This window comes from Agelaius phoeniceus, chromosome 13, assembly GCF_051311805.1.
Source record: "Agelaius phoeniceus isolate bAgePho1 chromosome 13, bAgePho1.hap1, whole genome shotgun sequence".
Classification (NCBI taxonomy): Eukaryota; Metazoa; Chordata; class Aves; order Passeriformes; family Icteridae; genus Agelaius; species Agelaius phoeniceus.
The window spans coordinates 19,651,547-19,665,890 of NC_135277.1; the positions used below are offsets into that span (position 1 = coordinate 19,651,547).

Sequence of the window (14,344 nt, forward strand, 5' to 3'; positions counted from 1 at the left end):
TTAAAACAAACAAAATTATGTCTGTGAGTGCAAATTCCAGCAACTGTTTGATGAGCTTTCCACTTTGCTTAGAGATAAAGGTTGTGGGAAAGGGTCCACTGAAGCTGCATCCAGTCTAAGTGCCTCCAGCACAGTTGTCTTATTTCTTTCCTATTATTTTTTATTTTGTTTTCATCTAGGATATGAGAGAATGCTGTTCAGGTAGTGTTTAATTTAATTACTGCCAAATATTCAGGTTCCATACCTGTAGTTTACCAGTCTGCCTGTTTTTGCTGAAGCTTAATGGGTTGCATAATTTTGAGGAGGCTGCTGTATGTATTTCCAGTGGAAGCAGTTTCTTGTCCTACTGTAAAATTTAATTAACTAAAGTTTTGTGAACCATTAAAAGATATGCTGCAGAATGCAGTTGCAAAGAATAGATGTATATATTTTAAACACTTCTTTGAGTATTGGTATATAAGTATGATGACATCAGAACTGTACTGAGGACCTCCTTGGTGTCCTACTTGCTCTTCTGAATGTCTTCAATCTCTGAATTTTTAAATTTATTTTTTCCTGCAAAGACATCAAAACCACAGGGATGTGTCCAATGGAAGGAAAAGTGCCTTACTCTTAGCAACCTGTTGTAGAGGAGGCACAGCTGTAACTCTGCCTTGTTATTCAAGCTTTGCCCTCACGGTTATTGATCTCTGCATCAATGAGTTCTGTACAATGCTGGACTGGAGCTACCAAAGCTCCCTAGGAAGGCTGGACAGCCCCCTTGGACATGGGTTGGTGTGGCCAGGGCTAGGCCAGGCCCCAGAACATGGGCTGTTGTTAAAGAAGATGCTCTTAGGCCCAGGATTTAGTGTTGCTCCTGTCCTGTGAGGAGCAGGGAGTTGGACTTGGTGGTCCTTATGGGTCCCTTCCCACTTGAGCTGTTTATTCTGTGGTGTCAGGTAACTGCTGGGTCAGGAGTGTGCTTTGGCATTCTTTTTGGAGGGGGGATTTGAACAGCTGGATTGGTTGTGTGTGTGGAAGACCTTTAGTGACTCAGGTTCAAAGCAGGCTTGCACCTTGGTAGGCAGAGAACAGAATGCTGGGTGCTGTTCCTGTGTGAGCTGAGGTTTTGTTGCACACATTTGTGTGCTCTCTACCTCCTGCCTGCCTGCCCAAGAATTGCTTTCTGTGTGTCTGGTGACTGTGTGATTACAGCTCTTCTGGCACCTTCCTCTGCCACTGAAAAAGCGTCCAGATGATCTTTATACCTCCTCTACTGCAGAATCATGTAAGATTTATGTGACTTTTTAAATTAGAATTTTTAAAAATATTAATCATTGTATCTACATGAAAATAGCTAAGTCAATAGGAGATGTTTGGTGATACTTGTCTCTTTTTATTCCATTACTGATAGTTCTAGTAGGATCTGTTGCAGGTAATATCTGCAGCAATTTCTTAAGCCCTCTCTCATCTAACGAAACATTTATCCTCAAGTTTCTCAGCATACCTGTCTTTGCTGCCAGTGCCATCTCACTTGTTGAAACAAGCTTAGTGATCAAAGTTAATGAACCATCTTGGTAGGGATTGGAAGCTAGAAATAGACTGAAGAACGAGGAAGACCTTTTCTATACCCAGGAAATGTCTTAGCAGAACAGCTTCACGGAGAGGGAGCTTTGGATAAAAGTTGTGATGGTTTTCATTCATTATATAAATCTCAAGTGAACTGGTATCTATTTCCTTTGTTCATGGTGCTTTCAGTTTGTGGGCAGCCTCTCTTTTTGCTAGAGCAAAGCAGCTTTGTCTTTTTCCTTGTGTAGGTGCTCCTAGATTGTGGCCTCTACAAACATGCTACAAATTTATCCTGCTTTAGCTGGTTCTAATTGCTGGTGATTTATGAGAGAGATGTTGTGAAACAACATAAAATTAATTTTTCTTCTCCATTAATTCAGATGTTCTAAGCATTTGGGCTTACTCCTGTGATTTCCCCTCCCTCACAATTTACTTTGAAAAAAAGATCTACTGTGTTATCCTATTGTAGCCTTCAGTGTTTCCGTCTTTCTCTTCTAAGTAAATTGAAAAATTGTTTCAATTTAGAAAATAGGGAAAAAGATGCAATAAATGACAATTGTATAACAAAGGCAGGTGTACAAAATGTCAGCAGCCTTTAACAGATAGAAGGAGAAAAACCCCACTCTCTGATAATTTGAAGTAGCTGCAATACTACAAGCAGTCCTGCAAACACTCACGTGAATAATCCTTACTGTGGCAAGTAGTCCAGTTGTTGCCAGCACTGGTGAAAGGCAGTGGTCTGGCAGCTTTGAGGAATGAAGTTCTTTTTTTTCTTAGCTGGGCAAATTTCCCAACACACACTGCCTGGTCAGCCTGCTAAAACCCCCATCTGAGGAGGGAGGGATAAGCTTTCTCTCGGGCTAACAGGCAGCTTGGTTTCCACAGATCACATAATTCTTACTTGTGTTTGGAGGCTGCCAATTAGCAAAAAGTAAAGGGAGAGGCTTTGCAGGAAATTGCAGCTCTAATGCACCAAACTTGCATCAGGGAAGGACCACCTTGCTGCCCTCTGCAGATTCTGGAGAGACCAAAGCCTGTGTCCCCTGCCTGTGCCAGTGTGTTCCAGGGATGCTCACAGTCTCCACATGGGTCCTGGGGAGCAGCCTGTGCTTCCCTTGTCCACTTCCACTCTCTCCTTCTCAGGCTGCTCTCTAGGAACAGCTTCCATCCAGCTTGACACCCTTTGACTTGATGCTGGTGAAAAACCTGGTAGCCTTTTTTGTCCATACTGTGTGCTCCCAAACCTGCCCTAACCCAGTACTTAATGACAAAGAACAAGACCTGGTTTACTCAGTGGGCAAGGTCTGTGAGCCCAGCTCTGACCATCTCAAATTTATTTATGTTCTGAAAGTGAATGCAGAATAATTTTTCAATGTCACTCTGTTTTCTGCAACAGAGATGTCACTCTGTTTCGCTGCCCATTCCTCTCAGATGGAAGCAGACAAGAGATAATCAAAACTGTTGTGGTGTTTGTTTTCCAGACACGGGTAATTGGAACGTCAGGATTTCCAAATCAACAGACCCAAGATCCTACCCTTCCACCAAAAGGACTACCAGCAGTGCAAGATGTAATCCAATTTGTGGACAGGCTCCAGGGGCAAGTAGTACTCATGGTACGTTTCACAGCTGTTTGAGCAGCCACCATTTGTGGGAGAGCAGTGCAGCACTGGTGATCGTACTGCAGAATATGGAACTGCCCAAGGTTTACCTAAAAGTTTCATCAGGTAGCAGCACCAGCAGTGTTGAAAGCTGCAGCAGCAGTCCTGGTTGGCAGAAGGTAGCATATCAGCTGCTTGCACATGATCAAGTGCCATTTGGAAAAAGCTTGAACCGCTTTCAGTAAAAATATCATGATTTGGTCTACTCGGGATATGCTGCTAGTCAGAGCAGTCAGAGCAGGCAGCTTTAGCACCTTCTGTGCAGGAGGCAGTGGGGCTGCAGGAAACATGGCCTCTGTTGTACAGGAGCGATGTGTTCTCCAGGGTGTGTTTGTGGCAGCTGTTACTGGATTTTAACATCAGGCAGTGGACAAGGAATGGACCATTACCGAGACTGTGAACTGCACAAGGGTGCTTGCAGAAGTCAGCCCAGATCTGGAGGTTTTCTGGCACCTTGCTAGTCACCTTTTGTTCTATGTCAAAGCGCACTTCATTGAGAGAGAGGTATTGTCTGAAATGTTGCCTTCTCCGGCTGCGTGGCTGCTAAACATGTGGGTCTTGAGACGCTTAATACAGCTGGCATCTTCTGATGCGGCTTCAGCTGAAGCAGTCATGGGGGAGGGAAGACAGCCCTGCGTGGAAGCTCTTCCCGCCGGTACCGGGGCTGCGGAGGGGAGCTCCTGGCGGGCCCGCTGGCCCTGCCGGCCGGGCCCCACCATCTCACCGAGCCGTCGGTGCCGGCCCGGGCGAGGTCGGGCTGGCTCCTCGCCCGCCCTGGGCAATGGCAGCACCTTCCGCGGCCCCGGCTCCGCTCGGGGGCCGCAGGGACCCCGCGGCCGCCGCCCCTCGCGGAGCCGGGCGCTGCCGGCGGGCGCGGGTCCCGGGGCCGGGCGGAGGGCGGCGGTGCCGGGCGTGGGGCGCGGGGCTGGCGGCGGAGCGCGGGGGGTGCGGGGGCGGGGGGGTGTGCAGCTCTCGCTAGCGCTGCTTGTGGTCACAGCCAGGCAAGCTCACATCCCATCTGGATCACGCTCGCTCTCTCCCTTCTGCTTTCCTACCATAGAGTTGCGCTGGAAACAGAAGATAGAGGGAGTGTAGGAGCTCGCCATCTCCAAGCGATCTACATTGGGAAAAACATGGAGTCGGCTCCGGCAGCCCCCGATCCAGCAGCCAGTGAGCCGGGCAGCAGCGTCTCCGAGGCGGCCGCCGGCGCCAGGGACACCCCGGTGAACCTGGAGCCTGCCCGGAAAAGCGATGCGCCGGCTCCCGTCCGCAGGCAGAGCTACTCCAGCAGCAGCAGCAGCAGAGGTAGGGAGACTTGGGGAAGGGGGAGGGGGCCGGGGGAGTGGGATCGGGGGGTGGGTGGGAATAGGAAGAGGGGGGTAAGAGAGAAGGGGGAAATGCAGCAATTTAATCCCCTGGTTTATTGCTCGTGCTTGTTGAAGCCGCGCACGCAAACAAGCCGGGCTTGTACCCCCTGCAAAACCTTGCAAACTTTTATAGCTTCTTTTAATTGCTGCAGGAGGAGGGACAAATGCAATGAAAATATTGAGCGGTGTTTGGTGCTTTCCTGTCCCTCTCGTTTATTGCCTGTGGTATCCGGATGGGTACTGTGCCCCTGAAATTACATAATTTTATAAATATATAAAGCAACAGCAGGAGTATTGGGATTCAAGGGAACAAACTTTTAAAGCTGCAGTGTCCTTCCTCCCCCCCTTTTTTCTCCCCCTCGTCTGTCTCCTTTTGACAGTTTCTCAACTGGTGTGCTGTGGCTTGTTGTGAATGGGGGATCTGTGATTAAACAGGAGATTTGCGGTTTGCGGGTGACTTATTCACTCTGTTGCGCGCTGTTTTCCCTTAATTCATTTAAGTGTATCTTAAAAATTATTTCATCGCGGAGCGGATGATCTCGTAGCTGCTGTTGTTGAGGGTGCCCAACTTCGCAGAGGGTCTCCGTGCGCCCGGGGGTTCCCTTACCGCTCTCCGCCGGCCCCCGAATAAAACGCTGCGAGCAAACGAGCCCCCCTTTTCCGCCGCCAGCTGTCAAAGCCCTCCTGCCTCAGGTTGCGCCCCGGAGTCGTGCGGGTCGGCTCTGGAGGTGCTCAGGGCGGTGAAGTTTGGCGTCAGCCGCGGTAGCGCCCGAGCCGCGCCGGCGGCGGGAGAGCTGCGCGCTGCCGGGCGGAGCGGAGCGGGGCCGGCTGCTCCCGCCGCGGCCACCGAGCGCGGCCCGGCTTCAAACGCCGCCGGAGTTTTGCCGAGACGTGCGAGAGGGAGGAGGCTGCGGCTTTAATTACTTGTAAATAATTTATGAAGCGTTGCTCCTACAAGAGGGGGAGCGCGCTAGAGAGGCTTCGCTCGGTAAAATCCCTCGGTGCTGGGTAAAAATGAATTAAATAACGCTATGTAATAATACACACGGCCGTTGAAAGAAATGACGGGCGGAGAAAAGTACGTGCCCGGCGGGAGCGCAGCCCCCTCGGCAGCCGCCGGCGGGGCAGGGCAGCGATGCCCGGCGGTGGCGAGACCGTCTCTGCTCGGACGGAGGGGGTTCGGGTTGTAGGTTGGAATATGGCTGATCATGTGTTGGCTTGTGTTTTACAGTATTTTTCCCCTTTTGGCCACACCCCCCCTTCCCAGGCAGCTTCCCACTCAGGGAATCCGCGTACAGTAAAAGCCATCGAGATGTCACACGCCGAAACATTTAATTAGAGGCGATTTGCGAGCAGGGAGCGCGCCGTTCGGCGGATGCCGAGGCGAGGAGGAGCGGGCTCGGCCGGAGGAGGCCGGGTGGCCACGGGCGTGTGCGCAGGGAGCGTTTGGCTGCGCGGGGTATATTTAGAGCTTGCGAGAGTGGATTTGGAATGCAAGCGCCTTATGTAACGAGGTTAATCAGAAACACTGGAGAAAATTTCCTTAATTTGTCGGGGAGTTTTCTGGATGTTTGCGGAGCCGGCCGTAGTTGGCGGGTGTTACACAACGCCCCCCTCCCGGCTCTCCGGCCCAGCGCTCCGCGGCGCGGGCAGATGGTGCTGCCGGGGCGCGGGGCCGGCGGGAGGCAGCCGGCAGCCGGCCCCGCCGCCTTTGGGGAGGGGGGCAACTTTGGGATCCCATCAATTATGTAACACTCGGCTGTCGCTTCTCTATGGATGCGAAAAGGAGCGGGGGGGGCGGTGCTGGGAAGCCCGAGAGGCTCCGGCGGTGAGAGTGTTTCCCCGGCGGTCCCGAATTGTTGGGGCTCTGCTCCTGCTAACCTGCTGACCCACATGTCCCCCTGGCCCGGGCCTCGCTGGGGAAGGGGCAGGAGCAGGGGCCGGCACACGCCGCCGCTCGCCCGGGCTCGCAGCCGCCGCACGCAGGCAGGCACTGCGTTATGTAACAGTCTGAGTGGGAAAGCGAAGGTCAGTGATGGAGGGAGGCATCCCCGGCAACACAATGGCCAGAGCCCTGCGCGCCGGGGCTCTGCGGGCTGCACGGAGAAATAAAGCTCCCGGCAGGAATTGCCCTGTGGTTTGGGAAGGGACAGGGGAGAAGGAAAAGAAGAGTGGCAGGGATTTGGGGGAAAAAAAAAAAAAAAAGAGTGTTTGGGTTTTTTCGGATGATGTAATGGAGTTGGCAGAAAATACAAGTCTACTCCTAGAGTGCAAACAGTAAGGGAATTGTAGCTGGCATTCTGTGCTAATGTTGCATAAATTAGTGTATTGGAAGTAAATTGACCTATACAATCTATACAGTATACACCAGCTGATTGTGCCTTTCTAATAGTTAAAACCTGGAGGTACAGAACCACACAGGAAAACATGACAATGACAACACTTTGGCCTCCTTGAAGTCAGGACTTGATGGATGGATTAGGTGTAAGGGGTCCCTGTAGACTTGTAGGTTTGGGGTTTTGACATTTTTTTAAGCTATTGAAATAGCGCTTGATTTCTTGCCTTTTTGTTTCTAATAGGGTCCTTTATATCTTATGGCAACAATGTGACCTTAATGTGTGACTAGTAAAGGTGAAATTATTTTTAGAACTGTTACCTTTCAAGCTCATATGTTCAGCTATGTATTGAGTTCAGAAATTTACTTGTTTGGGTCTCAATTCTGCCATGTGTTGTAAGCAGGCAGCTCTGGACTCTTATGAGAGCTGTGTGGAGGATAGAGACAAATACACAGATATTTAGGTATATGTACACATTTATACACCTGTCTAAGTGTAAAAATCCTTATTTTTGACTCGGCAAACACTACAAATATTTGTTTCATATCCTTAATTTTCATAGCAGCACACATTGCAAAGCTGCTTTGATACATCAGGATTTATAATAACCAGTGTACATAAGGAATGAGGAAAACAAAATTAAAGAGAGGACTGTGGATAGAGAATTGGGGAAAGTTTGCTGTGGAATAAATTCTTAAGTGAAGCTTTAGTTATTATAATATTATAACTTCAAAATACTTTATTGCTTGATATGCAAACCTGTCTCTACCGCCAGATCCTTACATAACCTGGTTTTTATTTTGCAGAGGTTATGCTGGTTTTGTTGCTGCGTAGAATACTTAACTTGAAAACATAAATTCTGAGTTACCAAAAGCACTTTTCAAATGGGGAATTGTTATGTGATATATTTAGTATGTGGGGGCATGCATGCATACTTGCAGGCTTCAAAAAATTCCCTGCAGTCTGATATTAAAACTGATTGTTAGGGAATTGTCACCATACCGGAAAAAGCAGGAAATGGATTAAAAGGCCTGGTTTTCCCCCACAGGCATGTTTTTACTGCTGACAGTAGTTGTTAAAATGTTCTGAAGACCAGTCACTGACCAGCAGGTTGGATTTCAGTCTGAGTGTGTGTGTGTGTGTGTTCTGCAACAAGGGTTTGTGGTTTGCCATGCTTGGTAGAAGGAATGCTTCCCTCGCCAGCTCTGGCCCTGGACTCTGGCTTTTATTGACATTTATTTCACTTTGCAGGCTTGGATGTCCATGGAGCTCTACCCATGCTGCAGTCTCAGGCTTAATATTCTATTAGTCCCCCTAGAAATAGTTGTAATTGAATAAACTCTATTTTAGTAGAGAACTACTGGCTCATTAGAAAGCACAGTACATAAAAAGCTTTTAAATCTGCTAGAAAGTGCTTAGTTTGTATGGAACTGAGCTCTTGGTCTCAGAGGTAAGTCAAGAGAGGATGTCTTGCTGAAAAATATTTAAGACAGCTCTTCCATCACTGGATGATGCTATGTGCAAATACTTACATGATGCTTAATATTTATTAATTAAAAACTGCAGCTACGTAGGTGCTTGTTATTCTTTTCTTGCTGTTGAGGTTCTGGGTGTGTTTGCTGTTTTCCAGAGCCATGTGGATGTCATCTGTTTATCCTGATCCTGTCTCTACTGGTAGATTGTGACATGTTGCTTTTGTGCTTTTTTTTAAATTTGGGTGATGCTCCACAAGTAGGGATGTAATATAATTAATAGTGACAACAATAGGTTTGTGGTGTTCTTTTCTTTACAAATACCTTTTTTTCCCCTAGATTTTATCAATTTCTGGATTTATACTATTCTACAGAGCATAGCCACAATACGAAATTTTGCAAGTTGTTTTCAGGAGGACTCTGAATTTTGTAAATTTGAATGCGTTCTGTAGATTCTTTGGGTTGTCTTTGTTATCACTGGGGACTATTCTGCATGCACCACTGATTTAGTCCTATTTTGGTAGATGATATGTGCTTTGAATCCTTTAAAGTACAGCATTGTTTTAAACATTTGTAGCATAGGAGCAATAATAGCAGCAGTATGTTGTTCTCCTAGGAACAATGCAGTTCTCTTATTCCAATAAACCGTAACCTTTATTTGCTTGAGAAACATCTCAGGAGCTCATAAACCAGTATGTAAATACTGTTATCATTCAACCAAATGCTGTAATTTTACTAAATAAAGAACATAGTTTGTAATGGAGATTAACGGGCTGTGTGACAATTTCAGTTTGGGTATAGCACTGCATCCGAATGGAAAGAGCAATTTCAGCTTTGGGAGGTTCTTTTTTTTTTTCTTTTTCTTTTTCCCTTCTGATATTTGTTTTTAAGCTACTAAAATACGTGTTGGGGAAAACCTGAAATGACTCAGTCAGTTTTGCTGGATTTAATCTGAGAGCTATCCCAGTGAAAAGAGAAGAAAACCCAACCTCGTTTTAAATTACTGTGATATCTGTATCACTCTTGAAATTAATTTGTGAATAGGTGATCCATTTTTACTGAAATATTTTTAAGAGTGTGTTTTCAGTGACAGGCACTTGTAGGAAAAAATGAAATTGAAATGAATTGAAAAAAATGAAAATAAATTCGAATTTGGAGTATATCTAAATGCACTGGGAGTGTGGTGCTGTGCAGCTGGGGGTTGCTCCCAGGCTCTGTGCTTCTCGCTGCTGCTCGGGGAGCAGAGGGGCTGCAGTGGCAGCTGCAGCTGCTGTCACACAGCTGTTTCTGCAGCAGGCAAAGGGGAATGCTGGGCCCAGGTAGTTCACAGGAGCTGTCAGAATGCACCAATGCACTTGACTCAGGCCCTTCCATTGCCGTGCTGCAAGGCAGCTGTCACCCCTCCGCTGTCTGTCTGTCCGTCCTGGCAAGAGCCTGCCTGGCAGCCCAGGGCCCTTGGGTGGGATACTGGAGTGGGGAGCAGTGTCTGCTTGCCAAGAGAGGCTGAATTATTTTTCTTTGTCACACTTTTACCTGGACCTGAGTTTGTTGAGGAGGTTCTGCAGTTTTCCATGGTTTTGGCAGAAGAGGAAGTTCTGGTGGGAAAAGTGTTGAAGAAACTTCCTGCATGTGTGGAAGCATCCACACTTCCTATGCAGATTTCTGCTGTCTTGTTTTCTTTGACTCTTTTTTCAAGTATTTTGCATTTCACCTATTGCTGGGGCTGCCTTTGTAGCCCTGATAATCCCTTTGGAAATACACTGTACAGAGCTGTTGGTTTTATTGGTTCTCACAGCTGCAGACAGGTCACACATCCTTACCTGCACAGATTCCTACAGGTGTGCAGAGGAGGGCCCTGCAGAGCAGAGTCTGAGTCCCCTGCTGTCACTAGACCCTTGCTGCATATTTGGTGTCAGAAACAGATCACACTTCGTTTTTAGGGTTGTTAGGGGTTTTTTTTGGTCCAGGTGTTCTGATAGGAGGCTCCTCTACAGCTTTGCTGTCTGATGATTAGAAACCTTCTTTTCACTTCTGAGTAACTGGATTCACAATCAGTTAGCTCACTTCTTCTTTAAATGTTTTCTATAAAACCTCTGTGGACTGAAAATGAAGAAGAGCCTGGTATTTTATTTTGTGATAGCTGAACTAACAGCGAGCTCTGTTCAATGACTCACAGTTTAGCACTTCAGCATATCTGTTGTAGATGGTCTGTGCTGATAGAAACATGAGAACAGCTTGGGTTGTGTGTCAGGAGGAGTTAATTGTCTAATTTCTTGAATGTAAAGGTTGTGAATTATTCCTCATACCGTTATCTGAAGTCTCATCTAGATATGTTTCATTCTTGGCAACAACTGAGCTCTTCAGAGACCAAGTGTATTGGGGTGTGTATTTTCATGAAGAAATTGTGGGGCTTATTTTACAGCAGTTTAATCCTATAGTTTAGCCTCATTGCACTGTTCATTTGGAAGGATCCCCAGGTGTTTTAAACACTATTGGGAACCATTTTGCTTATTACTGAAATCCAGCCACTTCTTGTGTGGAATCTGACAGCTGTTTAATGGTGCTCAGCCGTGCTAAGCAGATCAGAACGGAAAGTGAAGAATACCATACCTGATTGAAACACTCAGAGGGATTTTGGATACAGATAATATAATTATCTGCATTGGAATTGGGTCAAACAGCTCTATTCCTGTAGAAAATTACTAGATATTTTCAGTGGCAGTGTATGGTCAAGAAATTGGTTTGAAATACCTTCCTGAAAATGATACCCCCAGCAGTGAGATAATTGAAGATCCTGCTGCTTACCCTATTGTGATCACCAGTTGCAGAATGATCAATGTTTCAGGTATTTCTGGATGTATTAATTGTTTGGTTCCATGCTGGTATGTGAAATCTTATAAACCAGGGGGGACGCCTGGGATGTTGCAGGTCTTGCTTTGTAAAGCAAATTTCTTTTCTGGTGAATTCCTTAAATAGGGAGTTGCTGTCTGTGAGATGTGCTCGTATTCACAGAGGTTTTAAAAATGGTTCTAGGGGATCTCTTGACACTAAGCCAGTAGGGAATGGGGGAGGTGGGTGTCAAGCCTTGTCTTGTGAGGATATTGGTGACTGTGGGGAAAATACAGCTCTTTTCCAGTTGTCTTCAATTTCACTTCCCATGTAATTTGGCAGAACAGAGTATAAACAGAAGATCTGCAAAGGAACAGAAGTCAGAATTCCTGATCAACTGAATGTACATAAATGTCCTGGTAATAATGACCAACTGCAGAGTCTTTCATTTGTAATTTAATCTAATAATTTCCATGCACTTCTAAAGGAACACACTATGAAGCTGGCAACTTCAGAGAAATTGCTGCGCTGTTACAAACAGCGTTTGAGCTGGCATTATAACAGCATGATAGATTGTGAGATGGAGAACAAAGTTAGTGTGGAAACTGAGCTGAGGGAAATTGCCAGCAGAATGTGAGAAAGCAGAGTTGGATTATGATAACCTCCCTTGCAGAATCAAATTAAACCATTTTAAAGGCTTTGTTGATTTTTAGTTTGTAGTTGTACTATGTATTTACTTCACATGGGTGCAGGAGATTAATGAGGCAGGTGTAGTGATCATGGGGTGAAAAACTGTGGGGCTGCTGTTCTTTTTAAATGTTTCATTTCATACAGACTGTGGGGTATTTACAGCATTAATTAACAATATGTCTGTGTGCTTTAGTTCTGCAACTCTTCAAATGTATTGAAATATTTAATATGCAGAGATGATGGAAATTATAACCCCTAGAAGGAGGTTGGACAGAGAGCCCCCCCCTCCTTTTCTTTTTCTTTAATACTAGTTTATTACACTTATAAATATCTTTTTAAATGGCATGCTTATCCAAAGAGGTGGTTTCTGTGAAGAATGGGGAATATATGGCCCGGAACTCTGCAGCTAGTTTTGACAATATGGCTGAAAGAAGACAGAAGGAAAAATAAAAATCAAACCCCAGAGGCAGACCATAGAGCAAAGTGCTGTTGATGTGTATTCAATAGCATTGCCAGCTCCTGACCTGTGAGACAGGAATTTTTTCCATAGTTATGTAGAAGTGTATGCCATGCACTTCTGAAATAAATATATATGCAAAACTGTAGACACCATTGGGAAAATTTAAATTATGTATTAGTAGAGCTTGGCCTGACTGTTTTGGCGCTGAAGCAAGGTCTGTTAGATACAGTCAAGGATAAAACCAAGGCCAAGACTTGTGAAATACTGATTATGGGGTTTATTTTATTCCTGTAGTGGAATTACAAGAATACTTTAAAGTAGGATTTCCCCTCAGAGTTTCTCTTCAAATGTAGAGGTAGGAAAGAATGCCTTTTTATGAACTAATAGATGACTTTGCCAAAGTCTGTGCCAAATGTAAATCAGAGGCCTCTGCTGCATTACATCTTTTAACTAAGGGCAGAAAGGTAAGGTTTAAACTATTTCTTTGAAAGAAGTCTTGAAATTTGATAAGACAGTCTAAAGTACAGCTTTTGCTAATACTTTACTTGAAGTAAGAAACCTGTCAGCATAAAGCATCTCTTAAATCCTTTGTATATTAAAAAATAAAATAAAATGAAATCAGTCTCAAAGGAAACTAGGGCATATCAGAAACCTCTCTCTGAGTCTTGCTTCATTTGTGTAATCTTCAAGAGGAGTTTTGTTAGTCATTTGTGTTGTCATTATAGAAGTTAGCAAAGGGTCCTTTACTGCCTGGGTTGTTGGAGAGGCCTTTAAAAACTCTAATGAAGTATCCTCTGAACTGCTGACATCTTGTGTGGAGTCAGAGAGCCTCTGAGATAGCACCTGGAAGTCAGTTTGAGCACAGAAGCAGCCCTTTCCAGGGCTGCTGCTTGGAGGAATAATGGACAAAGCAATGTGCAGGGGTGGTGTGCTTTCAGCAATCCTGCCCATCCATCAATAGCCAGGCAGGCCTTACACTGGAGAGTCTTTAAAAAACCAAACCACAAAGTTGTTTCTAGAGTTTTCATTTCCACTCAGCACTCTTAATGTTGTAATTTTCTGCTGGAATCAGGTGTGTTTTTAAGAAGTGATCTGATTTTCATGAGTGTGAATCTGGCAGAGATCAGATTAGGTCAGTCCTATGTTGGCAGCACAAAGGTAGCCCTTGACCATGAGAGGTGTTCTGCTGTCCTGGCAGAGGCTGGATCTGTGACAGTTGATGTGTGTGCTTAATACTGAGCATCCTGGATGGTTCTGTTGATGTCCCTGATAGGACCCCTCAGTGCAGGGTAAAACTCGGGGTGCAGTTACACCAGGAGAGAGCTGCAAGGAATCAAGAACTGCACTGGGAAATGGTTTAAGAAAAATAAGAAATTTTAGCACCAATGAAAATGACTCTGGATAAAAGATGAATTAACTATTTTTCATGGTAGGTAGGGCTGGATGAGTAGTGGCAGATATTATTTTGGCAGATACATTGTTACCCTGCTGTAATTTTGCTTTCAGGATCATACTTCATTGGCTTCATTGCTGGAGAAGAATTTCTATCCCTACTTCAGAACAGCTGTTAGGAGATGAGCAAGAATTTCCTCAGGTACAGAACCTGAGCTGCACTTGTCTGTTGCTGTATATGGAGTGTGTTTGCTAAGTTTACTAAAGGTTTTAATTTGTAGCCACTGACATCTTAGCTCTGTCCTTATAACAGCCAAAAAGTCTTTTTTGTTTTGTGATGGAAAAAAAAGAAGGGAAAGGTGAACTGATTGTAGGGATTTAGCTTCAGAGAATTTAATAAGCTGTCTGTTGAGGTGGCCTGCCTTATTGGCATTTTTCTCTCTCGATATTGGCTGCCTCTAACATGGTTTGATCATAACTGAATTATTTTCCTTTGGTTTTTTTTCTGAGTAAATCACTCTATACCACTTGTCCTCCTTTTAGAGATTCCCAGTTCTAGTTCATGAAAACTTGCAGTTGTTAATTTTTTGGA

At 45.3% G+C, this 14,344-nt stretch overlaps 1 protein-coding gene across 2 annotated transcripts in view; it reads left to right on the forward strand.

The window, feature by feature from the left end:
• Positions 1-4,212: 4,212 nt before the first annotated feature.
• RORA (RAR related orphan receptor A) overlaps positions 4,213-14,344 on the forward strand; it is a 359,059-nt gene continuing 348,927 nt past the window's right edge. For both annotated transcript variants that reach the window (XM_054642212.2, XM_077185318.1), the window contains exon 1: positions 4,213-4,511. In XM_054642212.2, coding sequence (XP_054498187.1) covers positions 4,340-4,511 — 172 coding nt within the window. In that variant the 5' untranslated portion in view covers positions 4,213-4,339. The remainder of the gene's footprint in view (positions 4,512-14,344) is intronic.